This window comes from Drosophila tropicalis, unplaced genomic scaffold (genome assembly GCF_018151085.1).
Source record: "Drosophila tropicalis isolate 14030-0801.00 unplaced genomic scaffold, ASM1815108v1 contig_878, whole genome shotgun sequence".
In the NCBI taxonomy this organism is placed as follows: Eukaryota; Metazoa; Arthropoda; class Insecta; order Diptera; family Drosophilidae; genus Drosophila; species Drosophila tropicalis.
In genome coordinates, this window is record NW_027173374.1 from 3430942 (window position 1) to 3455723 (window position 24782).

Genomic DNA, 24782 nt, shown 5'->3' on the forward strand with positions numbered 1-24782 from the left:
TAGGCGGCGAGGGCAATAGAAAAGAACGGTTAAGAAATGTAAATTAATTTGGGATATAGTTATCTTCAAAAATCGGAAACTATCCTCGTTTCCTTCCCAGGCCAGTGTTATTTGAGCGTTAAGGATGGACACAAGTTTCAGCAACGTCCGGAGTGTCTAGTGTGTCCAGCTAATGATGTCCAATTTCAGATCCTCGACATGTACCGGAAACCCCAAATGTCGCTTGGATATTGTGCTGAACTTTTTGGTGTATGATATAGCGTCACAATTGTAGTTTTTCTGTTTGTCTTTTTGTAGATGTGTCCATTCCCTGTTAAACTATGATCTTTCCTGTGGCTTGGAGCAATTCTTTATACGAAACGAGGCATTTTTCGAAAATGTCTCTGACTCCAATGGTTGTGACGGTTTGGAAAAAGAAAGTACCTAGTATTATTGGCGCCATTGCAAATCACTTGTGAAGCGCAGGCGCCAAGTTCAGATGTTTTGCCAGCTCTTATATTTTCGATGTAAACATTTCCCGCCCAACCCAAATGCAGCGCAAAGGAACGCAAATTCGGCACAAGGACATAAATAGGGCCAGGAAAAATCAATACCGAATAGACAACAGCGGCGACAAGGGCCGGAAGTGCATTCTTCTTTTTTTTTTTTTGATACAGAGAGCGTTGAATAACTGAAGAAGTAAAGAAAAATGGTTATGTAGTAAAATTTTCACAAGAAAATTAAAGCATTGACAACAACAAAAATGGTTGGTAAGGGCTCTAGTGGCTTGCCTATTGATATGGGTGTTAATGCTGGGACAAAGGAACGCCCAGTTTTTATACCACCAAGAAAACGTCAACAAACAAAAACAGATCCCAAAAAGACAAACTATGTGGATCATATAGTCAATGTACAGGTAAAATTGACGAATATAAAACAATTTGATTTCAAATTTATTAAATAATTTGAACGTATTTCCCAAAAGGCACAAAATCGTCCCAAATTATCGCCATCAAATCCAGGACTCGAAGAAGAGTTACTCAAATCGAAATTGATTATCAAAAATAAACAGCCACTGCCCCAGTTGCCTGGTGAATTGGGTGTTCCTGGCATTGGCCAGGACACACTTGCTAGCACTCATTCGGCCAGTTCTACACAGCATAGCCAGAAGTCTGCACGTTCTACAACAAACATCAATGCAGAGCTCCAGAACTTTGAATCGAGGTCAACTTCGCAGCGTCACGGTGAGAGCAGCACAGTGACTCCAAGTAGTTGTTGCTATTCGGAGAGTAGCCTAAGCAAATCACAGGATTGTCTCAGCAACAGATCATCGTCAAAGAAACGTGTTAACATACGGACCAGTGATCTACCCGTACGAAACGGAGCACAACGTTCTTCGCCAGATATAGCCAACTATGAGGATCTAGAATCGGGAGAGACTAGCGTTCTGAACACCTACGACCAGAGTCTAGAGCGCTATCAGTCACGCAAGGCAGCCGAAGGTGGCAATTATCTAACCATGACCGGTAAGGACGTAGTCATACTTTAATTGGGCTAACAATATAATATAGTCCAGTTTAATTAAAATTTCGCACTGATCATTGACATATCTTTTTAGGCACCATAAAGCGGGGACGTAAAAAGGGCCAATCCATTGATCTACAGATCAATATCAGCCGCGAGGAACTGGAGCAGCTGAATGCCCATGCCATGGCCAATGAATCGCAAAAGCAACGTAATCTCTGCTGCACCTGTAGCTGTGGCATTGGGCTACACATCTTTCTAATTTCACTCATTTGCTTGCCCTTCGTAACGGTTATATCGTCGGTATATTCCTTTTATATAGGTACTCTCACCTGGTATAATATGTTCAACTATTATTGCGAAGAGAAATCATATTTCCATAAGATTTTCGTAACACCATTACTTTTTATGGCCTATCCCCTGGTCATAGTGTTGTGCACCTTTGGCTTAGGTCTCTATTCCGGGTTCAAGCAGTTGAGTCTCCAATATAGCAGCTGGGTAAACGACATCACTGACATTGAGAAGGGCTTCTACGGCTGGCTATGTGGTTTCCTCCGCATGCCCGACTGCAGCCCCTATGAGGTAGTCATACTGACCGATATATGTGTGGCTCCGCAGGATCCACAGCGTTTGCATATAAATAAGCCCCGACAGGAGTTGTCCATGTAATTAACAGACAGTAAGTCGGTTCTGATTCAACCATATGTGTGATAAAAACAAAAAAAAAAAAAAAAAGAATAATAAGAAAAACGTAATTTCAATATATCTACCAAATATATACATATTGTATGTACTTACTGTATACATACATAGACTCGTACTACTAACTCAAAGTTCAACTCATTAAGTTTCCTTTCGCCAAAGATTTGTTCCTTTCTTTAAGCAACTCCATATATTATACTAACACATCTGCATAACTATATGAAAATTTCAGCTTTAGAAAACAAGTAAAACTAGATACTAAGAGATAAACATAATCGAAAGTTTAAATAGCATTTAAGATCATATCAGAAGCCAATATATATGGATTTCGATTTCTCGAAACAATATGGCATACTCTTGCAAAGAACGACAACAATATTTCCTAATCAGAGAAAAGAAGTGATTATATAATTTTTTTTTTTTAGATTTAAAAGAGTTTTTTTTTTAACATTTAAGTTTCTCACAAGCAAAACTTTCCATACGAACATAATCCTAAACATAATTGACATTAACATATTACAAGTAATTGAAAGAAAATTTCTTGAAATTCTTTAAAATTTCATTCCGAAAAACAAATTCTACAACTTAAAATGATGTAACGAAAGTGACAAAGTTTTTGTATACGATTTTTAAGTGAATAAATAGGCCGAATTCAGTATTGAAATAAAAAAAATGGATAAAGCGAGATTATAAAATGAAATTTAAAAGATATGCAAGGGTATAAACCAAAAACAAAAAAAGATCTTTACATTTGAGGCACTAGCCAAACAAAACAGTTTGCTTTCCTTCCAGTTTCCAGCCGATCTTACTACAAAAATTAAATATATTTCAAAAGCATTTAAAAACCGCATTTAAAAATTGTGCATTTATCTAAAGAATCAAATAAAATGACAAAAAATTTAAAAAAAACACTGTCCTGTGTGCTTTAGTTTATAAGTCGAAGAAACCAGAAAACAAAAGTAAAAACAAGAATTGGAATAAATAATATACACATTAACATATACATACGTATATATTTATGTATAAGTAAACGTTTTTAAATAGAAATTCTAAATGTTAAGAGAAATAGAACCTGCATATGTATGAAATGAATAATTTAGCCAGAGAAATAAATCCAATAAAAAAAGCATTTAACTATGCCACATACCATGGCAATATACATATGTTTTTATACAGGGTGGGATCTATATCCCAGGGCTCATCATTTCGAGAACGACGCCGGGGAACAGCAAATAGTTAGAACAAGGCCGTTGGCCCTTCACTACTCTAAGTCCGCACCTGTTCAAATACAACATATTCTTCTAATAGATAGTTCAAAATGCAAATAAGTCAGGTTATTGCGTTGTTCAGTGGCAATTGATATATATGACAATAAATCCGAATTGACTTGAATTTCAGGAAACACGTGGGAGTCGTTCGCCCTATAGCATTTAGGGACAGCTTTTGCCATCAACAGATTAAATGTTGGCATAAACCTAACGGGTAAATAGAGAAACAGCTGTTTCTTAAACAAAACAAAGAGGTGTGTCTCCCATGTAAAAAAACGTTAATTTGTTTGCCTTCAAGTAAATAGAGTTGTCTCTCAAAGCCCACAGTATAGATATACATATGTATGTGAATATACTATATACAAAATGTATCATACATCTATTACTATGGGCGATACAGAGAGCAGTTGAGAAAGAGCAAAATATATTGTATATAAATTTTTAGTTCTAGAAGAGCATTCAAAGCGTTTGGTTCAATAGAAATTATGGCAGCGGCATCAGATGATAATTTGACAGCAGTTTTGCATGGTATTGAGGATTTACGTTTGGTAAGGTCGAAGAAATATAAATAATTATAAAGCATTTAAATATTAATAGTCTTAATTTCAATTAGGAACAACGTCCCATACCAGAAATTGCTGATGATGGTAAGTTTCTAAGGAGTTTATCTACTGTTTAAGATGCAGATTTTTTTTTCTTCGTTTGTCTTATAGAGGTTTTACTGGCCATGGATAGTGTAGGGATTTGCGGATCCGATGTCCATTATCTAGCGCACGGACGTATTGGTCATTTCATTTTAACCAAACCCATGATTATTGGCCACGAGGCTGCTGGAGTTGTGGCCAAATTGGGAAAGAATGTCACCAATTTGAAAGTGGGCGATCGTGTGGCAATTGAACCGGGTGTTCCATGCCGTTATTGTGATCATTGCAAGCAGGGCAAATATAATCTATGTGCGGATATGGTATTCTGTGCCACCCCGCCCTATGATGGCAATTTAACCCGCTACTATAAACATGCGGCAGATTTTTGCTTCAAGTTACCCGATCATGTTAGCATGGAGGAAGGTGCACTACTGGAACCACTCTCGGTGGGTGTTCATGCCTGCCGTCGCGGTGGTGTGGGCTTAGGATCAAAGGTTTTGATTTTGGGTGCCGGACCCATTGGCTTGGTGACTCTGTTGGTAAGTGATATACTTTCATTACATTACATATACATATACTTAAAAAGTGGCCAAAATATCTTGATAACCTTTTTTAAATCTCGCTATTTCAGGCTGCTCAATCGATGGGAGCTTCAGAGATATTGATAACAGATTTAGTCCAGAGTCGTCTAGATGTGGCCAAAGAGCTGGGAGCCACACATACACTGCTGCTTAGCGTGGATCAGAGTGCCGAAGATGTGTCCAAAAAAGTTCATGAAATTATGAGCGAAGAGCCAAATATTTCAATAGATTGCTGTGGTGCTGAAAGTTCAGCACGTTTGGCAATTTTCGTAAGTGAACTGAAAAGAATCATGGAAGAGAATGTCTATTTTCAAATGCATATATGTATACAAACATTATCTATTTCAGGCCACACGATCTGGCGGCGTTGTTGTAATTGTTGGCATGGGCGCACCAGAGATAAAACTTCCATTGATAAATGCCTTGGCTCGGGAAGTGGATATACGTGGCATTTTCCGTTATTGCAATGAGTAAGAAGAAAATGAATTTTCAGACAGTCTGTAAGACTAAACATTTATGTTCCCATAGCTATTCTGCTGCCCTGGCTCTGGTGGCATCGGGTAAAGTGAATGTCAAACGTCTGGTTACGCATCACTTCGACATCACAGAGACTGACAAAGCATTTGAGACATCCCGTGGTGGTCTAGGTGGAGCCATTAAAGTAATGATACATGTCCAACCACGCGATACTAATAATCCAATTAAATTTTGAATAAAAAAATAAAAATATCTGAGATCTCTAAAGTTTTTTTTATTAAACTTTATCTTGGTTTGTGGTGAAGAGGAAACGGATGTCATTCAATGCCTGCTCGGGTGCCCTTAGCTCGCCCTCAGCATCATAACCCTTCAGTTCTGGTTGTATATTCTTGCATATTAATTTCAGATAATCTCGGGTACTCTCCTTCCTGCCGCTAAAATTAAAATGCATAGCAGATTTACGCCATGAAGCAAATCCAACACAGCCATAACATCTGTCCCAACCGTACCAAGCCGTAAATTGAACGCCCAAATAATTTTTCGATTTGTCTATCAGGACAATGCGGATTTTCTCATTGGCCAGCAACTTGGTCAGTTTGCGTAAGATGCCCAACTGTTGGGGCCAATAGTAACAGGCAGGATCATACAACATTATCAGATAATCAGTTTCCTTTTCATCCTCCAGATCATAGAAGTTACGTGGTTTACTAACAATTGGTGGCGGTTCCAGCAATTCCGCCTGAAACATTTGCCCACCAAGCAATTTATCACAGAAATCCTTTAAATACTTTTGATTAAATAGCATGTGAAACACATAAATACGCTTGTCATGCTCCATTCCAAGGACACGAGGTGGCACATCGGAACGATAACTTCCAAAATCCGCTGGATCGAGGGCACTGCTGAAATTTTGTATGCTGTGTATATCCCGCATAGCAATATGTATCCGATCCTCATATTCCTCGGCTAATTTCTCCAACAATTTGATCCATTTGTTAAGCTCAACGGCATGTTGTTGAAAGTAATGAAAAGCCACTATCCAATGTCCGTCAAAAACACAGAGAGATCCCGATTGAAAGTCCTTTAATTGCCGCGGTGTTGCCCACGTTACCCAGAAATCTCCGTTTTGATCAGACAGCGAAATCTTTTCCAACATCACAATAATGGTTGTGGCTTAATCTGTAACTCAAAACTAGAAACATGATTCGTTTATAAGCAAATGAATTTTGGCACAACAATTTCACAATAAGAGCTTTAAGTTTGAGCTTTCCATGTTAGCCCTAACAGAGCTATGTTAACTAAAGCATTTCACAGTGTTACGAAAGCTATGAAGGAAATGCCTAAACTATCTGAGAACAAATTTCAGAAATATTGTTTTTTAAATTTATAGCAATGCTAAACGAATCTTTAAGACTATTCCATTTTAGAGGTTCAATTAATGGCAATTACATAAATGTAATATCGAGAGTAATCATTATAATTACAAGCAAATAATTTATCACATAAATTATAGATTTATTTTTCTCAATAATTAAATTTTAGAATATTTTAAAGTCAAAATAAATCGATTTAAATGTTTAATGTGTGTAACTAGTTGTGTTGCACATTTATTTTATATATTGTTGTGACTTAAGAAAAGCTTACAACTACATATAATAATTATTATTACACAAAAAAAGTAAAATAAAATTATAAATTACCCGTATGCACATAAACTCGAAAACTAAATAACACTTGAACTAAGCCTTATATAGATTAGTTACATTGTGCAATATTGTACGTATAAAAATAGAAAGTATTTTCTAAAGATTCTTACTGGATTTTCGATTTAAGATTTGCTTAGCTTTGCTGTTTCACCTGATGTATATGAGTAGTTAAAATAATCGCACCTGCTTGAGTCTATCGTAAATGCTAAAATACAAGGCTGTCGTCAGGCCTGACTTGAGCAGCGTGGGAGCCACGCCCTTGTATAGACCTCGTACGCCCTCTTGCCGTACCGTCAAACGAAGGCAATCCCATACCCCATTGCATTGCAGAGTTTGACCAAAGGTCTGACGATTCGATTCGAAACCTTGAATTTGCAAGCGTTTCTTAATCAAATCAAAAGGATAGACTATGGTCTTTGATAACATGCCCGATGAGGCACCCAGCACCAACAGGGTCCATGTTGGCAATTGACTACGATCCTCAACCTCATAGGCGGAACAAACCCATTCGCTAAACAGCCGATATGCCATGAAATTAGTCCCCATCAGAGGAGCAATTTGAAGCAAAGCTGACGAAAGGCCTCGATACATGCCTCTCGGCCCTTCTTGACGTATGATCGAGGATACAGCTCGGGTGGCATTCCGATAGCCCTTGCTCGTGTCCTGAGCAATTAGACGTGTCCTAATCACATCCAATGGTGTCGATATTATAACAGCTGCTCCACCAGCCGCTGCACCGCACATAAAATTCGATAGATGCTGATGATCCTTGAGGTATTTAGTCTGTTTCGCTAGCAGACTCAATTGCTCGTACGTCCAAAATTGGCATATGCCGTACATTATGCTTAATACCTGAGCCGGATTATGGCCTTTCCAGAAGGCCATTACACCCTCCTCATGGTAAATGGTGCGTACTGCCTGTCCAATTGACACATATTTGGATGATGCTTTGCTGCTTGCACCCTTGCCCTTTCCCAAAGGTTCAACTTGCAATTGAAAGCGGATTTTAAGCACATCCAGAGGCTGGCAGGTGGAACGTGTTATGGCTGCTGCCAAACCACCAGAAACAATTTGATGCAGTTGCTCGCGGGCACTGTGCACGCGTCGTGGTGATGCAGCTGCTCCAGACCCTCCACTCGATGTTGCGGTTGCCGTCATGGTGTGAATATAATTTTTGTGTGTTTTCTGTGTTGAATGAATGGTCGGATGGATGGATCGATGGGGGAATCGTGCGCGAGTGCGTGAATACGATTTCACTTTTTATTGCTGACTGACTCGTTGTCAATGGCATTTCTGTAAAGACCAAAACGAAGCAAACTTTAATATTGTTTGTATTCATGAAGAGCCACAGGCGTAGATCATATCAATAAAAACACAAGAGGAGTTGTCCGAAATTAGTTTTGTAAATTAGGATGGTTTAATGAAATTAACAATATGCTACTTGTGGATTCCAGTTTTCGAAATTTTTCGCTGATTTGGAAAATGATCTACGCCCATGTTTGTATGAGTTATAGTAAAGGTGCGGCCGGGCGCGATTTTAAAATTGTTTGCACATTATAATGGGGGCTAGACGATTGCCAAATTAACAAAATTCCATTCGAAAGATTAGATGAGGCCAAAAACTTACAAGTGTCATGCTCAGTTGACTTCCTGATGTCGTTGCTATTGTCATCTCTCCCATTCATTTATTTATTCATTCCGGTTTATCAGCGATTTCACTTTTGTTTCTTTCTTCTTTTGTTGTTGTTGTCTTGTGTTTGTCCACTCCGCTGGACCCCTGCCAAGATGAAGATAAGGCTGTGACCTCTAAGTTCACATTTCTCAAATGTTTTTCAATTAGGTGTCTCACCTGAAAGGCACTGGGATATGTGGATGGGTTTATTTTTTAAACTTCTAAGCCTAAGCTACGTCTGCTCCGATTCAGAGTGCATTATTGACTGGGAAGGTAAATTTGGATCTGGAATTGGGTGTCGGTATTGGTGTCGCTTGCTCTTTCTCGTCAATTGGTCAGAGATTGCGTCAAAACTTTCTTTTTGGCATCGGTGAGTGCGGTGCGCGTCTGTGAGAGTAGATAATGGTTTTATATGCCTGGGAGGTAACGGAGATGCAGTTATGTTGCTTCCACCTTGCACGGTATTTATATTTTTCGGCGTAAAACCGGTTTTTATGAACAATTCAAAACCAAAACAAAGTTACGTCTACTGAGCAGCGTTGCCATCTGCTTCATTGGCAGCCTTCTGGCACCTCTACTTAATTTAACAGCACTGTTAATATAACAGCCACTTATTGCGGTAAAGGTTTAAATTTCAAATTTAATTCATATGCTACATTCCATTTAGAAATTTTTAGATATAATTATATTGGGAATATTTAGCTTTTTCGTATTTATAAAAGATAAAACTAGATTTCTTATTTCCATCCAATGCTTGAATCAGCTGGAGCACTTGGTGTCGGTTTATAATCTGGGGGAATGCTAAATCCAAGTACTTCAAAGTTATTTCCCGGATTAGGCCCAGCAGTTGGATATGGTGGGGATTTGTGTATGGCAGGAGCAGGAGCTGGTGCAGGTGATACAGGATTGGCTGTATGCTGAACTGGTGGCTTATCTTCAGCTTTGGGATATAGACTTGGCGTTGGAGCTGTTGTACCATTGGAGTTTCCTGCAGTTGATTGACCATTTCCATTAAAGTTATAGACTGGATAACGAGGCTTATATGTGTTGGACTCAAACTGCTCAGAGCTGACGTCTTCTTGAAATACTGGAGCACCTACGAAGCCAGAGTTATTCGAATTGGTCTGTCCGGGACCCAAATCACCAGCACTTGCCAATAATGGTACAGTGCCAATAACCAATGGAAAATCCACTACCAAGTCTCCGCCGCCATGCAATCGAAAAGTCTTGGCTATGAAGCGCAGGGTATAACTCACTTTAATCGGCTGATTGCCATTGGGTTCAAGTGTAGTGGGCGTAGTAGGTGGCACTACCAAATACTCATTAAATGTGGCCTTATTATGTTTCAGCACTTCGCCACAATGTTTGTCCGCAATGCGAGATTCGGTTTCATTTACTTTAATTTCCGGTTTCTCGCCAGATGCGGTGGAACCACTCTTAGCACGATATGTAACATTCTTAAAGAGTCGCACTTTAACATCCTGACACTGAACGTCCGATTGATTGTCGAGAGCAATGTGAAAATGTATTTTCTGCCCGGGAGCATAGGCACTAAACGAGGTGCTAACATCCATAACCATTGGTTTGTTAGCCCCAAATATGGAGCCCCACCAAAAGCTCTTCTCCTCGATGCGTTTCAGGGGTTGCTATGGCAATTACAAAAAAAAAAAAAAAACCAACAATAATGCAAAGAAATGCACTTCAAATTCATTACTTACCACATGTTCTCTCTTGGCATTCAAATCGGTTGGTAATATAACCGTAAAGCATTGCTTAAATATATTATTATAGCGCACAGATCTATCAATAGTCAGGGTAACTTCATGTTTAATCTGTCCATGGCGACCATTAAATGAGGTTGGAGCATTCGGCGGTATGGTCGTGTGAAAGGGAAATACAAATTTACCCTTGGGCAATTCCAACTGGGTGCCTCCACTTTGTCCATAAACATACTGATCGTTGGTATAATAGATCTCTGTGCTGGTATGCGTAGCCAGAGACTTCACCTGTTTACTGCCATCTTCAGAAGACTTCTCCACATTCTCCTGCCAGCGCGTCTCACCGAAGCCATTTATCGTTATATAGATAGCTAAAGAGTTGAGGAAACTCAATTAATATCTGTGTGTGTATAGGTCCCCTCATAAATTGACTTGTTCTTGACCTTTTGTAAGTTAATTCACTTAATATAACAATTATGGGAAACTGCTAAATTGATATACATTAATTTTAATCAATATAGACCGAGGTAGACTAATCTAGTTTCATAATTCTAAGCTCTCCTAAATTATTAATCTTCTATAGAATGTAAAGAAAACTATTGCGACAGCTAATTAATGCCTTAGGTAATTAATCTTAAAACTAATTAGACCAAACAAACGATTCGACTCTAAGCCGGTTTAAAGACGGGTTTGCGTTATTTTAACCACAAATTCACAAAGATCAAGCTGAAAAACACATTTCTTTAATTAAACTTCTCTTCACTATCCCCTCACTAGAACTAACATTAAGAATAGAGTAGTATAGATTTGTTTTACAATATTATCTTCTAAGAAACAAAAACAAACCTGCCAAATGAACATAATCCGAGAAATTATTGTGTACAATGCTTAAATCAGCTGAAAAGTGAAACAGTTTCTGGTTTATGAAAACCAAGGTTCTGCGTAATAAAAAAAAGACTATGCCTACCATTATTAGGTGATTCGGGTTCCTAATAATAAACAAAAGCAAAAAACGAAACAAAACAAAACTAGTTTTCTAATATCAAATAACCAAAGGCAGCCAACCAGACAGACGGAGGAAAAAAATTCTACCGGCAGTCAGGTCGGAATATAATGACGCCGCGGTTCTCAACTATAATGAAGCGGTGGAACAGCGTTATGAGAGAAGGGAGGGGACGCGTGCACGCAGTAGAATTGGATTGAAACGCCACCATAGGACCATGACGTCATTCCGCAATAAGAAGAATTTTAATCTTTGTTCCAACTTACAGCGAATGGTTTTTGGACGGTCTGTGATGAGTTCGGCAGTACCGGATATCACCTGGCCGGCATAATAGACACCTTGAGGATTGTTGTCAAAGGCAAATGTAACCTTGCTGCTCATCCTTGCTAGTGACAGTCAGTGCCAGGATATTTATTGATATGCTAAGCCACAAAGGGGAATCAACCACACCCGCTGATAACAAAAAGAAAATTCAGCAGAACAGCAGACACAAGTACCGGCCAACAAACAAATCAACCTCACTCAAGCAGATACAATTTAATACTGAAAGAACATCTCATTCGATACATACACATGGGGGAACGTTTAATCAAACATATGAGACTGTGTGAAGGCGCGACTGACTACAGCTGACTGTTTTTTTGTATTAAAATCAAAAGTCGGGAAGTACAAAATATGTCAGAAAGAGAATTTACGATTAAAGTACAAATTTGTGAAAAAAATATCAAGTTTGAATGTGTCGTAATATTTAAACTGGCGCCTTTGCCAGTAACATCTAGGTGGCAACCCTCCCGAGACAGCTGTTTTTAAAGTGCTCAGTTTTTACTGAATCCTTAGCACTTCCGGCTCAGTTTTTACTCAGTCAGCTGTTTTGACGGCGCAACAACAATAAAACAGTACGCGAATCTCGTATTTTAAAGATTTAATTTTATTAAATCTTAGCAAAATATAATAAAATTAATAACGAAATTAATTGCCCGCCCTTGGCAAGCAAGCGAAATGAAAAAGTAAAGAATTCGTGTTAATTTCTAGGTGTGTTCAAAGTAACCAAAAAAAAAAAAAGGAAAGCTCTAACTCTCTGCAAAATAGTTCTTAGGGTGCGGGTGCGGGCACGGGCACAGTGGCGGGATCGAAAGTGTGTGTGTGTGTGGAGTGTTGCGGCATTTTAATGTCATTTCAACAAAATTATTTTTGGATAATTAGAATCTAAGGCGGTGGCTGAGACGCTTTCCTTCTCCTCCATATCCACCGATAGCAATCATGGAGAGCGAAAGATTACGCATTATATTCGAGCAACCAGAAAGAATATACTTTGCCGGTGAAATAATCCGAGGCGATATCTGGATGAATTGCAACAAACGTACTAAAATACGCGGTAAGTTGGTTAAAATGAAAACCCATTGTAACTTCCTGGAATTTGATTAGCCATCATCATATGTACATACATATGTTATGACTCAGTCAGTCGGTCTCTCATCATCAAAGCCAAACTTGATTGTTGTCACCATTTTTTGTTTGTTATTTCAGTAGTTATTGTGGCGGATACGGGCTCTCGTTATGGCCCCATTGGCATAAACAAAGAAATTACTTTAAAATGCAATAACAAAGCAAAGCATCAGCAGAAGCATTGGCAGCCATTTTCTACACAAAACGTACGGCCTGCTGCTGTGTGTTATTCGACTCTTCTCTCTTTCTATCTTTCGGGGTCTTTCTTCATTTATTTTCACACACTATAAAATTCTTCTTCAATTGGCTTTTGCACTTGCATTCCTTTTTCATTAATTCATTCATCGATAGCATTCAATTTACTCTCAATAGGCTTGATAGAAATAATGTATTAACTCGAAGGGCGGTGCACATGATGGGGGGGGGTGAGAATATGCTTTCAGGAAACGCATTTATTTTGTTGTTTACTCTACCGTTCTCATTCTACCACACGCTTCTGTTTGCGTGCGTGTGTGTGTATATGTGCCAAAAATGCCGTAATTGTGCTCTCTCAATGACAGTGGAACACTCTCCAAAATTATGGCACAGCAGCGCAGGGCTAGCTTTCTACATAACATTTTCAATTAAACTTAAATAAATAACTAATCAAGGGCAAATCAACAATAATAAACATTTTATTCATTTTTTGTTCTGTATATGTAAATTTCCACTTTTCCACTGTGCAGAACATTTTACAGTTTGCTGCTCTCAACGTGTTAACAGTATGAGCCGAACTTTAACAGCGGTAGCAGCTGATTTGTGTTTGTATGGGTGTGCACCCACTCTTTCTTGTTTCTATCTCCATCTCTGTCTTAGTTCAAGTTTAAAAGTGAGTGCCCTACACTCAAATGTGAAGGGCATTTGTTTGTCATACGAAAGTATAAAGTTTCCACCCATCAAATGCATGTAGTGTTTTAAAAGAACTTAAGTATAAAGCCAAAAATAGAAAACCATAAACTACTGGCTGCCCCATAGTCAAAGTCGGATTGTTGGTTACGACGTTATCAGCGCACAATATAAAAAACGATTTATTATCAGAGCACATTGTACAATGTACATACATACATACATAGATACTACATACACACGTATGGTATAAAAAATAGCAGCACAAAAAATAAACTGTTTTTATAAAGGAATATGTTTTCCGTACATATGATGCAGGAGGTTAAAGCAAGCCCCTAAGTACGCGGGAAAATCGGAATACATTTAGTTTGAGGCTTTTCTAAGGCTTCGCAATTACATTTAATTAGTCACCCCGATATATAAATTTTTTAACATATATACATACATACATACATACATACATATATGAATGGCCTTAATTGAACACATCTTCATTATCATCATTATCATCATCATCATCTTCACTCTTATAATTAACAATCAAAATTTGTGCACAGAAGAAATCCTATGTGGTTTTTCCTTATTTAACCCATATTGACCCTATCCTTAAGGAAACGTTCAACACGCGGCCAAATCTCTTTAGTTTCGCGTCCCTTGAAACTGGTTACTAGACCACGTTTACCATACCAGGCCAGTACGGGGCCCATCAGTTCATCGTACAGCTGAAGACGCCTGGCCACAACTTCGGGTTTATCATCCTCACGTTGAGTTAACCGATCTCCGGTTACATCATCTCTGCCCGGTACCTTTGGATCATCAAATCCAATGTTATAAACTCTGCCTGATGGGGCATGTATCCAACGATTCTTCACTCTCTCAATTATCACATCGTGTGGTATATTCAAATTAATCACAGCATCAATTTGCTCGCGACTCGACAATATTTCCGCTTGAGCGCTGTTGCGTGGGAAACCATCCAAAATGTATGATTTATTCCCCACCTCAGTGATACGTGCCAGCATTGTTTTGGTAACTATATCATCGGGCACCAATTGACCTTCAGCAATGAACTGCTTTGCTTTTTTGCCCAAATCGGTGTTATTAACAATATTCTGACGCAATATGTCACCCGATGAGATATGCAGAAAGCCAAATGTGTTCACAATGCGCTCCGAAATAGTGCCCTTACCCGAACCGGGTGCACCAATTATCACAGCACGAAATATTTTTGTATACATATTTGTAGAACAGGTGTATTTGTAGTGCTGCAAAAAAAAAGTAAATATTACTAGAAAGTTTATTTTTGCACAATGTGTTATTAAACGTTGTTGTAGAGTCGTTTAAAAGTCAGGGTTATTGCTAATAGAAAAAAGTATTAGACTACTAATAGTTCAAGTTTTTAATTAAATTTACTAATATATATTAAATTGTTTTTTGTGCTTTGACAGTACAAACATATAATAAATCAAAAGACGTTTTTAAAGTTATTTAGCACTTTTATTGTTATCAATTGCTCGGTCTTTTAAAATGAAAGGTGTCAATTTTTGTGCAAACTTATTTTGGACTGTTTGAAAGGGCTATTTTTCTGATAATCGATATTTATAACAATATAAAATCACACAAGGAATGAAAGATAGCTGTGATAACAGCTGTTTTCCTACACTTGTTTGTCCAACAAAATCATTCGACATATGCGTGGCTATAAGCAGCATAGCAACAAGTGTAGCGCAGATTTAAAGAACAGACAACAACTACAACAAGCGTGGCTTTTCATTCTTTCTATGTGTGCGTGTGCGTGTGTGTGTGTGGATAAAGGTGTGTGCGTTTGTATGTTTCTTTGTCTCTTATGTTAACAGAGTCCGCTTATCGTTCAAAGTCCAATAACAAAAAACAAAAAAATAAATAAATAAATATTTGCAGCAGTTGTTTCAGGGTTGTGTTTTGATTATGTTTTTTTAACTTTTCAGCTTGTTTTTCTTTTTCTTTTGGGTTTTTTGCACAGGGTTTTTTTGTTATGTAAATTAGCATCACTTACACGGGCACTTGAGTTTTGATGTTTCTTCTTTTATTTGAGAAATAAAATTATTTTCGTCTTGCTTTTTTTTGACTATGCGAATTTAATTCTCGCCCCCGTACTAATTGCAATAACTTGTCGCATTTGATAAAGAAACGGCAAATTAGTTCTGTCTCGCTCTAGGTCCCAATCTCTTCTCCTGTTATTATTGTGCAAACATGTTATTCTGCCGGCTACTAAAATATAACTGAATAATAGTATGTGCTTATAGTATTCTTAGGGCTTTATCTCGAGTTGTTGTTTAGCTTCCAGACTAGTTTTTTTATGCTTGTGTTTCTCGTACGATTTTGACAATTGACAGCCGGTCTCTCTCACACTCACACACATCCACACACACACACACAAATGCATATACAAAAGCTCATTTGCTCTCAGTCGTTCTCTCAACCAAATGCATTTGTATGTGGGTGAGAGAAAAAAACTGACTGTGCACGAGAGACAATGAGAGGGAGAGCCAACTAATGTCAAATGAGTAAATGCATTTTGGAGAACCTTTTGAACCGATAAATACTACATGTATAAAACAAGAATCTAATGAATGAATCTAAATGAATCCATATTATAATTTGACCGTATAGAAAAAGATTCATAAACAATACAATAATTCAAGCAAGTATATATAGAATAGAACAACACGGTAATATTTACGATATAGATACGACCGATTTCTGACTTAATTCGCGATTAACACAGACATACTTTGAACTTTGAAATGTTAAGTAGAAAATGCTTCGAAAGCGTAATCTTTATTTAGGATTTCAAGCAGGAATCTTATTCGACAAGTTACATATATTTATATATATCAAGGAGATGGTGGTGCGGGGCGGGGAACACTTAAAACATTTAGTAGTAGGTCAGTGAATTAGATTCATTCATTATTTATAAAATTTGCATTGGTATTCTCGGACTTTTTTTAATATATTCTTATCGCTATGAATGATATCTCGCTTGCGTTCCTTCTGTGCTTCCTTGATCATTTCATCAACTTCCTCGATAGTTGGGCCAGCATCAATGTTACGGCTATTTGTGGGACTTGGAGAGCGACTACTTTGAGCTTTTCGTGCTGCATTCGGTGGGGACTGAATGGCACGTGTTATAGGGGGCATCATGCAGATACCAACGAAAACGACCACGTCCTCGTTCAGATCCACGGCCGCGTCCACGCGGTTTATAGCTACTTGGTGGGGGCGAATAACGCTGATAACTACGGCGTCTCGGACTATAGCTACGGGAACGAGAACGGGAACGGGATTGTGGTGATCGGGAACGTCGGTATCGTGAACGCGACGGTGTGCGTCTAAAACGGTCGGAAGGGGATGGTGTGCGACGGGGCACAAATGGAGAAGGTGTGCGACGACGTCGCTGCTCCATCGAACGAGATCTCGAACGCCGATGCTGGGAGTAGCTGCTGCGTCCAAACCGTGAACGACTAGGTGATCGACGACTTCGATGTGAACGTGGTCTGCTGGATGAACGTGAACGTGGCGATGGTGTACGCCATCGTGATCTCGATTTAGTTCCACGTCTACTATGCCTGGGCGATGTGGATTGGGATCTGCGTCTATGCCTAAACGAACTCGACTTTGATGCGCCACGATGCCTGGGCGAACTTGACTTTGATCTGCGGCCACGACTGTTAGAGCGGGATTTACTTCTGCTCAATTTATGGTGGTGCTCCGTTTCCAATGGCGTTGCCACCCGCAGTAGACCAAATTTGTCCATTTGCAGAGGCCGTTTTTTAATTTGAAAGGATAACTTTGGCTGTGCTGTTGCATGATGTTGCTGTTGATCTTTTTGTTCCTTGGCCGCTGCCGCTGCACGCGATGTACTCGGCCCCATTAGATCATACGAATGCTTTCGCATTGTGGGAGCTGCAGGAGGCGGAGATTCTACTTTATGTTTTTGTTGAAAATACTTTTCCAGCTGGGCCTTCAATTGATCCTCACTTGTGGCTCCACTCATTAGTCTAAAAAAAAGAGAAAATGTTAGAAATGTCTAGCATAAAATAATTATTATTTGAGGTAATCTAACAACATACTTATCATCCATTCTATTATATTTTGTTGTTGCGTTTGAATAGATTATGGCATACATAGAGTATTAATTGATAAAGATTGTAAGAATTTCAAATTTTTCTTACCTAAATGCCTCACTGAAATCAATTTTTTTAAGCATATCAAGGGGATTAGTTTCCTGATCCTTCTGGTTGTCCCGTTCGTATGACTTTGATTTTGATTTCTTATCCTTTCGATCTTTTTTCTTTTTATCCTTCTTTTTGGCTTTTTTATGCTTGCTGGCATCACGAATTAATTTTCGTACACTTGACATGGTGTCATCCTCATCCAATTTAAATTCATTCGCCTTTTTGGCATCAAATGAAGATCGATTCTGATCAGTGGCATAGAAGGGCTGATTGAAATGACATCGTGGTGCGGGTGGAGCTTCTTCAACTAAAACATAATAATTAAATAACAAATAAAAATGGCATCAATTTGACATTGTCTACTTACACTGATCATCGCTGTCTTCACTCGACGAACTGGACTCATTCGAGGAATGGCCATTGTTGTTGTTGTTGTTTCCACCACTTGAATGTAAGTTGCTGCTGCTGCTGTTCTTTATACTCCCACTTACATCGCCACCACCACCACCACCACCACTTGATGAGAATGACGATAATGGAGCCATTGTTGTCCTTTGCAATGCATCTAACAATTGTCGAGCCTGCTCATGTTGCGGCAATATGTTTAAGCAATCGGAATAGGCCTTCATTGCCTCCGGCAGACGATTCTCCTCCTCATGACTCCGACCGAGTGCCACCAGAGTTTCTCCCATATATTTACGGGCATTTACATGGTATTTATTTAACATCAGAGCCTTTTCGAAATCTTGCAGACCCTTGAGAAAGCTGCGCCGATTCGCGTAGAGAGCACCACGGGCCACTAAGCCTTCAACATTGCGCGGATCAATGTTCAATGCCTTATTTAGGCACTGAAAGGCCTCGACCTGTTGGCCATTTTTAAAGTGCTCAATGCCATCAGCCACGGAGCTGATACACAAAAATCATTCACAGCACGAAAATATACACATTAAATTGTGTATGTATAAACTAAATCTCATATAATAATAAAATATGCCAAAAATGGCAGACTTACCGGAATGCCCACTGGGAAGCTTGTTTCTGACGCAATTCACTGGCATAGTCAGCTTCTGGGAAACCATTTTTTAAATAGTCCATTAACGTATGATTCTCATGCGGCTGTAGGCCATTTAATTGAAAAAGTAAATCATAATTAGGATTCTGAAATTCTAAAGCCGAATTCAACTCATCTTCATAGTGAGAAGGAGTAGTAGTTGGGTGACCATCGAAGTCATGAATATTACTGCGAAACAAAGATATAAATTTATTAGTAAAGCTTAATATCTTCATTACACACTCATAATTACCTGTAATACTTAGGCAATTCACTGAAATCACACAGTCCCAGCTTTAAATTGGGCGACTTATTATAAGTGGGAATCATACCCAAATTAAGACGTTCCACATCCGCAGATATATTATAAATTTCGCAACGTATTAAATCGTTGACAATAAAAATTCGTAATTCACCAAACTTATCCAATGGCACAGCACCCCAATAATCATGCGTAATTGCAGCCTAAAACAAAGAAAAATAATACAGAATTTCGTATTGATCTAAAATTCATATTGGAAATTACCTTAATTGGAATATCGGCTAGATAATGGTGCAAAGGTTCATCGGTGCACAATGGTTTAACTATTAAGCGGTTGGAGGCTACCTTGACCACTGAAGCGAAGACAATGTCACCCTGTTTCAGACATTCCATTCGTCGGACCCAGGCATTATGTTTATCGCCGCGTAAATTTAAGAAGTATTCATAGGGTGGCTGCTGCACTAGGCAATCTTTGGCTAAAGAGAACAAATTTAAATATTTGCACATTTTCTTTGAGCATCATTTCGATTACCTTGAGCTAAAACAGCATCCTCCATGATTTGGCTAACCATTTCGCGGTTATAGAGACTTGGGGCTTTACGGGCGAAGAACTGATGCATTTTCAGGCGTTTGGCTCGCTCTTGAAAAGTAAAGAACTTTTGCCGCTCCAAGTAGACATTGTAATTGATCTGGAAATTAAAAGGGGAATTACTAGTTGGTTACTTTTTTTGGGGTTCGCAAAATGCTTATTGGCTTTTCATTTTGTTAGTTTTGTTTCCTTTTACCACCCACATTACCACTTACCCCCCTCTCGTTGGGTTGGGCGAGGCCCATGCGACGCAGGTCCTCAACTCCACGCTCATCGTCCCAAATCTTCTGCAACGGCTGGCCATGATAGCCCAATGCATTGGCTATGTAATTGCTGTTCATGTGAACTTTTATTTAATGTGAACTTTTATTTATTTAAATCAGTCAAAGATTTTTGTCATTTTTTCTGATGTTCTAATGTTATCAGTATTGCTTATCGATTTGTTATCGATTATTGCTTAACTTGAAATGTCGGTATTTAAAATACTGAAACATCTAGTGTTGGAAAACTAGAAAATCCATCGGCGGGAGTTGCACTCATCGGTTCGACATTAGCCCCATTTGTTGGATTCATCGGCTCGACGTTGCCACTATTTGTTCGACTTGGCCGTTGATTTTGAATAATTGAAATTTCCTTTTTTTTTTTGCAGCCATTAAAATTCAAATCACCGGAAAAGGCAAATGCAAATGGATGGAAATTCTGCGCAAAAACTCTAATAATAATGAATATACACGCAGCTTATTTTACACCAGCAAGGAGATTTACGAGCACAGTGAAACCCCATTGCCCGACTTTGAGCCTCGGGGCTTGGAGCTGTCGCCAGGAGAACACACTTTCAAGTTTTCCGTGATGCTGGGTCGCCAGTTGCCCTCCAGTTTTAAGGGAAGCTACGGCAGCATTAAGTATAAGATGCGAATTCTGATTCAACGTCCATGGACATTTGATGAACGACATACCATACCATTTACTGTGGTCAAAAATATGCCTTTGCCGCCGAATTTTCGCAGTAATCCCAGTCCTCTGGAGAAGCAAATCACGAAGACAATTAGTTTATTTGGCACTCGTCCAATCACTATGGTCGCGCTGTTGCCTGAGGATTTCGCTGTACGTGGCGAGCCACTAAGAATTTGCGTAACTGTGATGAATAATTCCACCACAAATGTGGAAAAACTGCGTTTCAGTGTGCTCCAATATGTGACCTATTATAGCCACGTACCGTTGCGTGTCCAGAAAGTGGAGTGCATAGCTATAGCCAATAAGGAGACGGGCTCGGTGCACAAGAAAAGTGAACGCAGCTTTGCCCATGAGCTCCTCATGCCGGATGGGGCCCAACCAACAGACGAGCAATTTAGTGGTGTCATAACGATCTCCTATGAGCTACGTGTCGAGGCCGTTTTGAGGGGATTCTTCAAGAATTTAGTTTTGAATTTGCCATTTAAGGTCTACTCCCAAGACGTGGCGAATAGGCAGGGATCGATGCGACCGCCACCACCTCCACGACCGAATGATGGGCCCCCATTACCCCCGCCATCTTCAGCAGAATCAATTGGAGCAGGAAATCCCTTTGAACCTGGCTTGGCTGGCAACGTTTATCCAACATTGGACTCTTCAATCGGTTCTCCTTCACACTCATCATCGCAATATAGTGAATGCAGTTCCATCAACTCGACCACTTCAGACTCATCGGCAGCCACCCTAAGTCCAGCCGTTGCTGGTGGTGGTGCCATGGAATTGTCCTACACCTCGGGATCCCAATCATCGCAATACGGCAGTCCTGCTGCTCGGGCCAGTATACGCAGCTCGAATTTGCCCTACTTGCCTTATCCACCACCAGCTGCATCCTCCAGCCCTCTGATGGTGCAATCCTATCCACCGCAACATTTGTCGACATATCCGCTACCCGAATCTCCGCAATATACATTGCTCGCCATTTCACCAGCAAATCCAACACAGCCCCAAGCCATAAGTGGGTATAGTCAATTGGCTTCCACTTCTTCAGCTTCCACATCACAGTCGGCTTCGACATCTGGTTCATTTCTTCATCCACGCCAGCCACCTGGTGCCCACGAGTTGCGTAAGTTAGAACTGACCATTCAATCATGTCTATTGATCTCTAATCAGTTATTTGTTTTTTCCAGCTCCCTCTTATGATGAGTTATTTGGTGCCCCACCGCCGACTTTGCCAGAGACACCAAAGTGAGAATCCTCGGACGATCTCTCAGAATGCATTACATTGCATCTCACACTCACTGCTAGCAGTTATCATACATATGCCGCCCAGTTATATCCAAGCTTTCGACTAGGATTAATGCTTCAGGTTATACTTTATACATACATACATATATTGTTAACAAACACAAAAAGAGACTCGATACGAACAAAGAAGCCACACAAAACAATAGACTCTGCAAATATATTTGTATGCCCAAATATAGATCAAATATCATAAACAAATTAATTGTTTAGTATTTTAAACAAACAATTGTAATTAGTTACCAATCTTTTTTTTTGGCAAATAATTATTTACAATAATAAGAAGAATTTTGGCATTGTTTTTGTTTTTTTCTTTAACAACTTGCCTCAATCTTAGATTCTTAAGGTAATCTTACTAAGAAATTATTTTGTTCAGACTCAATGAAAATAATTGGAAAATTTAGACAAACTTTTCTGTATATATTTGAAACTGGCAAATCTTTTAAAAGCATAACTTAAAACCCAAATAAAAACTTGGTTTGTCTCAATAATTTTGAATAAAAAGCATAAAAGTTAATCTTAAGTTTGCGAAACAAAATCATATATGATTTCCCAAATTATTTGCCTACTAATTTTAAGTCGAGCCCTTAATTATATGCATAAGTATAATAATGTAAACACATTCAAATACCAAATTTGTGTTCGCGTCTTTTGAAAAGTCGCGTTAGACAACAGAATTTTTAAATTAGTTAAACAAATTTAAGAAAAGAATTTCCCAAATTCAGGCTTGAACTAAAAAATAATTAAAGTACTTGAAAGAGTTCTCATTTTTAGTAGATACTTTGCATTTTGCATTGATTACATGACTTTTTTTATACTTGGTTTTCTCTCTTATTTATCCGTCGATCGAATATATACATATATATACATTCATAATTACACATATATATAACTATTTATTGTTCATTTTCATTATTGTTTTTAAATTTAAGTACCTAACGCATACGTAATTGAAATTGTTTGCATGAAACCGAAACAGGACATAAACTTTATTCATTTCTGTAATTTTTTTTCTTGCGCACAAAAGTGAATGAAAACTAATTAACAAAACTCAAATATTTTTTGACAAATGTTCTTTATTTACGCATTTTGATTTAAGCAATAAATGGAAGAAAACATTACGAAAAGTGTGACCAAGTTCGTTGTCAGTATATGAAGCGGTGGGTGGAGAGGGGAATACATTTTTGTACGTGTTAAATTACAATTTCAAGAGGTTGAAGCTAAGTTAAGTGCTCCATGGATAGATGGATGGGAGTGAAATTGTTATGCGGCGGCCCTTCTAACAAGTAACGGAAGTGTTAAGTCAGGTATAATTGTTTTCTTTCACATTTTTTTTTGTTTTTTTGCGCCCTCTTTTACTTTGTCGCCCTCCGAGCTGCTCTCTGTCATTCTTGGCGAGAATGTGGTGAGGGGCAACCATAAATTATATTTTCATACATGTAGGTTGGGTACGTGGGTTCCAACTATAAACATCAACCCACAAAACAGAAAGAAAAAAATGGTTAAATAATAGCAACATTTAGCGGAAGTGTAATGACTTTCATTCTGGCCAACTCAACACGCGCAGCAAACGATCTGAACTCTGTACTTTGCTGGATGATGATGAGGGCATATGCTGAAAAGGGGCAAGGGTTTTGTCCAAATTATAGTATACCGGCTGAAGACGGTGGGGTGACCTGACCAAGTAGGATGGGGGCGTTCTTAAATGTCTTAATCGTTGGCCAACCACTCACAATTCAGAGCTAGTCTTGCAACACTTTAACCGAACCCCACGTAACCGAGCAGCAATTGGTAAGCTTTTCTTTTGGTTGGTTCCCTAACATTAAAAACGTGCCACTAACTGCTATAACAATAAGCAGAAACGTCACATATGTGTACTGTTAGCAAATATTGATAAACACGTAGGTTTTGATATTAGATTTATGCAAGTTTGAGAAAAACCTTGCCACATATAAAATATTAACTTAACTATACCCTAAAAAAGTGTATAAAAAAGGATACATCTGACTGAATTTAGGGAAGAGTTTAAAGAAAGAAGGACAATTTTCCAAAGAGTTGAGTGGTGAAGAAGCTGAGGAATATTATGGTTAGTAGTTCTATAAAATGACAGAATAACTTTAACTTTCTAATCTAATATGTTCATGCGGGGTTATAAATATATAGATTTCAGAGCTTATAGCTTATCAACTGATGTTTGTCTTGTTAAAATAGGAGAAATAATGGAAATGAACTGCTAGCTTAACTAAATAGCGTCACAGCTTGAATTGAGCAACAAAAACAGCTTAATGAAGCAACTGTTCCGTGCCTTTTTTGCCTCGCCCCCTCCACCACACCACCAACAATCGTCCAACATTGGCCGCAAAGAAAAAAACAAAATGAAAGAGAGAAAAAAAGAAAACTCTGGCAACTGTTGCCCAGCCACCCAACAAATGCAGGCGGAGTTTGTATTACAGCACAGGAAAAGGAAACGAAAGAAAGGAGAAAGGCAGATGAGGAGCTGGAGAGAAAGGAGGTGCAGGATGGGCGAGGGGTCACCGCACACACATGTGACCAAGAGCCAGAAATTGGAACGGCCATTGAATATGATGGAAATAGAGAAATACGTGCAAAAATTCGTACGCTTGATTAAATTTGAGTCGCAGTCAAAGTTGTCGTAGTTGTTGTCCACACACACACACAGCCACGCACCCTGCACACACACACACACACACTCAATCTGTGAACACACAACTCCACTTGAAAGACAATCAGGCGGCAATTTAAAATCATTTTCACAGTGTCCACCAGAAGGACGTCTCCACAGGC

The 24782-nt window shown here is 38.8% G+C and overlaps 8 protein-coding genes across 8 annotated transcripts; 3 read left to right on the forward strand and 5 right to left on the reverse strand.

Moving 5' to 3' along the window:
* The first annotated feature begins 584 nt into the window (after nucleotides 1-584).
* LOC137584920 (uncharacterized) lies at nucleotides 585-3274 on the forward strand. The gene is made up of 3 exons (XM_068300518.1): nucleotides 585-895; nucleotides 965-1505; nucleotides 1598-3274. The coding sequence occupies exons 1-3, from the start codon at nucleotides 743-745 to the stop codon at nucleotides 2170-2172; spliced, it is 1269 nt and encodes a 422-aa protein (XP_068156619.1). The 5' UTR covers nucleotides 585-742; the 3' UTR covers nucleotides 2173-3274.
* Nucleotides 3275-3556: 282 nt separating this feature from the next.
* Nucleotides 3557-5442, forward strand: Sodh2 (Sorbitol dehydrogenase 2). Its single transcript, XM_068299372.1, has 7 exons — nucleotides 3557-3727; nucleotides 3919-4021; nucleotides 4087-4120; nucleotides 4187-4656; nucleotides 4749-4967; nucleotides 5047-5168; nucleotides 5227-5442. Exons 2-7 carry the CDS (start codon nucleotides 3959-3961, stop codon nucleotides 5408-5410), a joined length of 1092 nt encoding a protein of 363 aa, XP_068155473.1. The 5' UTR covers nucleotides 3557-3727; nucleotides 3919-3958; the 3' UTR covers nucleotides 5411-5442.
* LOC137584125 (uncharacterized) lies at nucleotides 5430-6396 on the reverse strand. The gene has a single exon (XM_068299374.1). The coding sequence runs from the start codon at nucleotides 6329-6331 to the stop codon at nucleotides 5453-5455; it is 879 nt and encodes a 292-aa protein (XP_068155475.1). The 5' UTR covers nucleotides 6332-6396; the 3' UTR covers nucleotides 5430-5452.
* A 385-nt stretch (nucleotides 6397-6781) lies between these two features.
* Tpc1 (Thiamine pyrophosphate carrier protein 1) lies at nucleotides 6782-9088 on the reverse strand. Its single transcript, XM_068300264.1, has 3 exons — nucleotides 8731-9088; nucleotides 8509-8658; nucleotides 6782-8174 (listed from the first exon to the last, which is right to left on the reverse strand). Exon 3 carries the CDS (start codon nucleotides 8037-8039, stop codon nucleotides 7050-7052), a length of 990 nt encoding a protein of 329 aa, XP_068156365.1. The 5' UTR covers nucleotides 8040-8174; nucleotides 8509-8658; nucleotides 8731-9088; the 3' UTR covers nucleotides 6782-7049.
* Nucleotides 9089-9173: 85 nt separating this feature from the next.
* LOC137585001 (arrestin domain-containing protein 17) lies at nucleotides 9174-11790 on the reverse strand. The gene is made up of 3 exons (XM_068300625.1): nucleotides 11541-11790; nucleotides 10272-10642; nucleotides 9174-10199 (listed from the first exon to the last, which is right to left on the reverse strand). Exons 1-3 carry the CDS (start codon nucleotides 11653-11655, stop codon nucleotides 9291-9293), a joined length of 1395 nt encoding a protein of 464 aa, XP_068156726.1. The 5' UTR covers nucleotides 11656-11790; the 3' UTR covers nucleotides 9174-9290.
* A 355-nt stretch (nucleotides 11791-12145) lies between these two features.
* Leash (leash) lies at nucleotides 12146-22239 on the forward strand. Its single transcript, XM_068299944.1, has 3 exons — nucleotides 12146-12649; nucleotides 20374-21798; nucleotides 21863-22239. Exons 1-3 carry the CDS (start codon nucleotides 12535-12537, stop codon nucleotides 21922-21924), a joined length of 1602 nt encoding a protein of 533 aa, XP_068156045.1. The 5' UTR covers nucleotides 12146-12534; the 3' UTR covers nucleotides 21925-22239.
* Ak3 (Adenylate kinase 3) lies at nucleotides 13746-15939 on the reverse strand. Its single transcript, XM_068300313.1, has 2 exons — nucleotides 15641-15939; nucleotides 13746-14870 (listed from the first exon to the last, which is right to left on the reverse strand). Exon 2 carries the CDS (start codon nucleotides 14841-14843, stop codon nucleotides 14190-14192), a length of 654 nt encoding a protein of 217 aa, XP_068156414.1. The 5' UTR covers nucleotides 14844-14870; nucleotides 15641-15939; the 3' UTR covers nucleotides 13746-14189.
* LOC137584758 (tetratricopeptide repeat protein 14 homolog) lies at nucleotides 16395-20172 on the reverse strand. The gene is made up of 8 exons (XM_068300312.1): nucleotides 19940-20172; nucleotides 19668-19824; nucleotides 19400-19611; nucleotides 19127-19338; nucleotides 18835-19062; nucleotides 18190-18728; nucleotides 17820-18129; nucleotides 16395-17645 (listed from the first exon to the last, which is right to left on the reverse strand). The coding sequence occupies exons 1-8, from the start codon at nucleotides 20063-20065 to the stop codon at nucleotides 16724-16726; spliced, it is 2706 nt and encodes a 901-aa protein (XP_068156413.1). The 5' UTR covers nucleotides 20066-20172; the 3' UTR covers nucleotides 16395-16723.
* Nucleotides 22240-24782: the final 2543 nt, after the last annotated feature.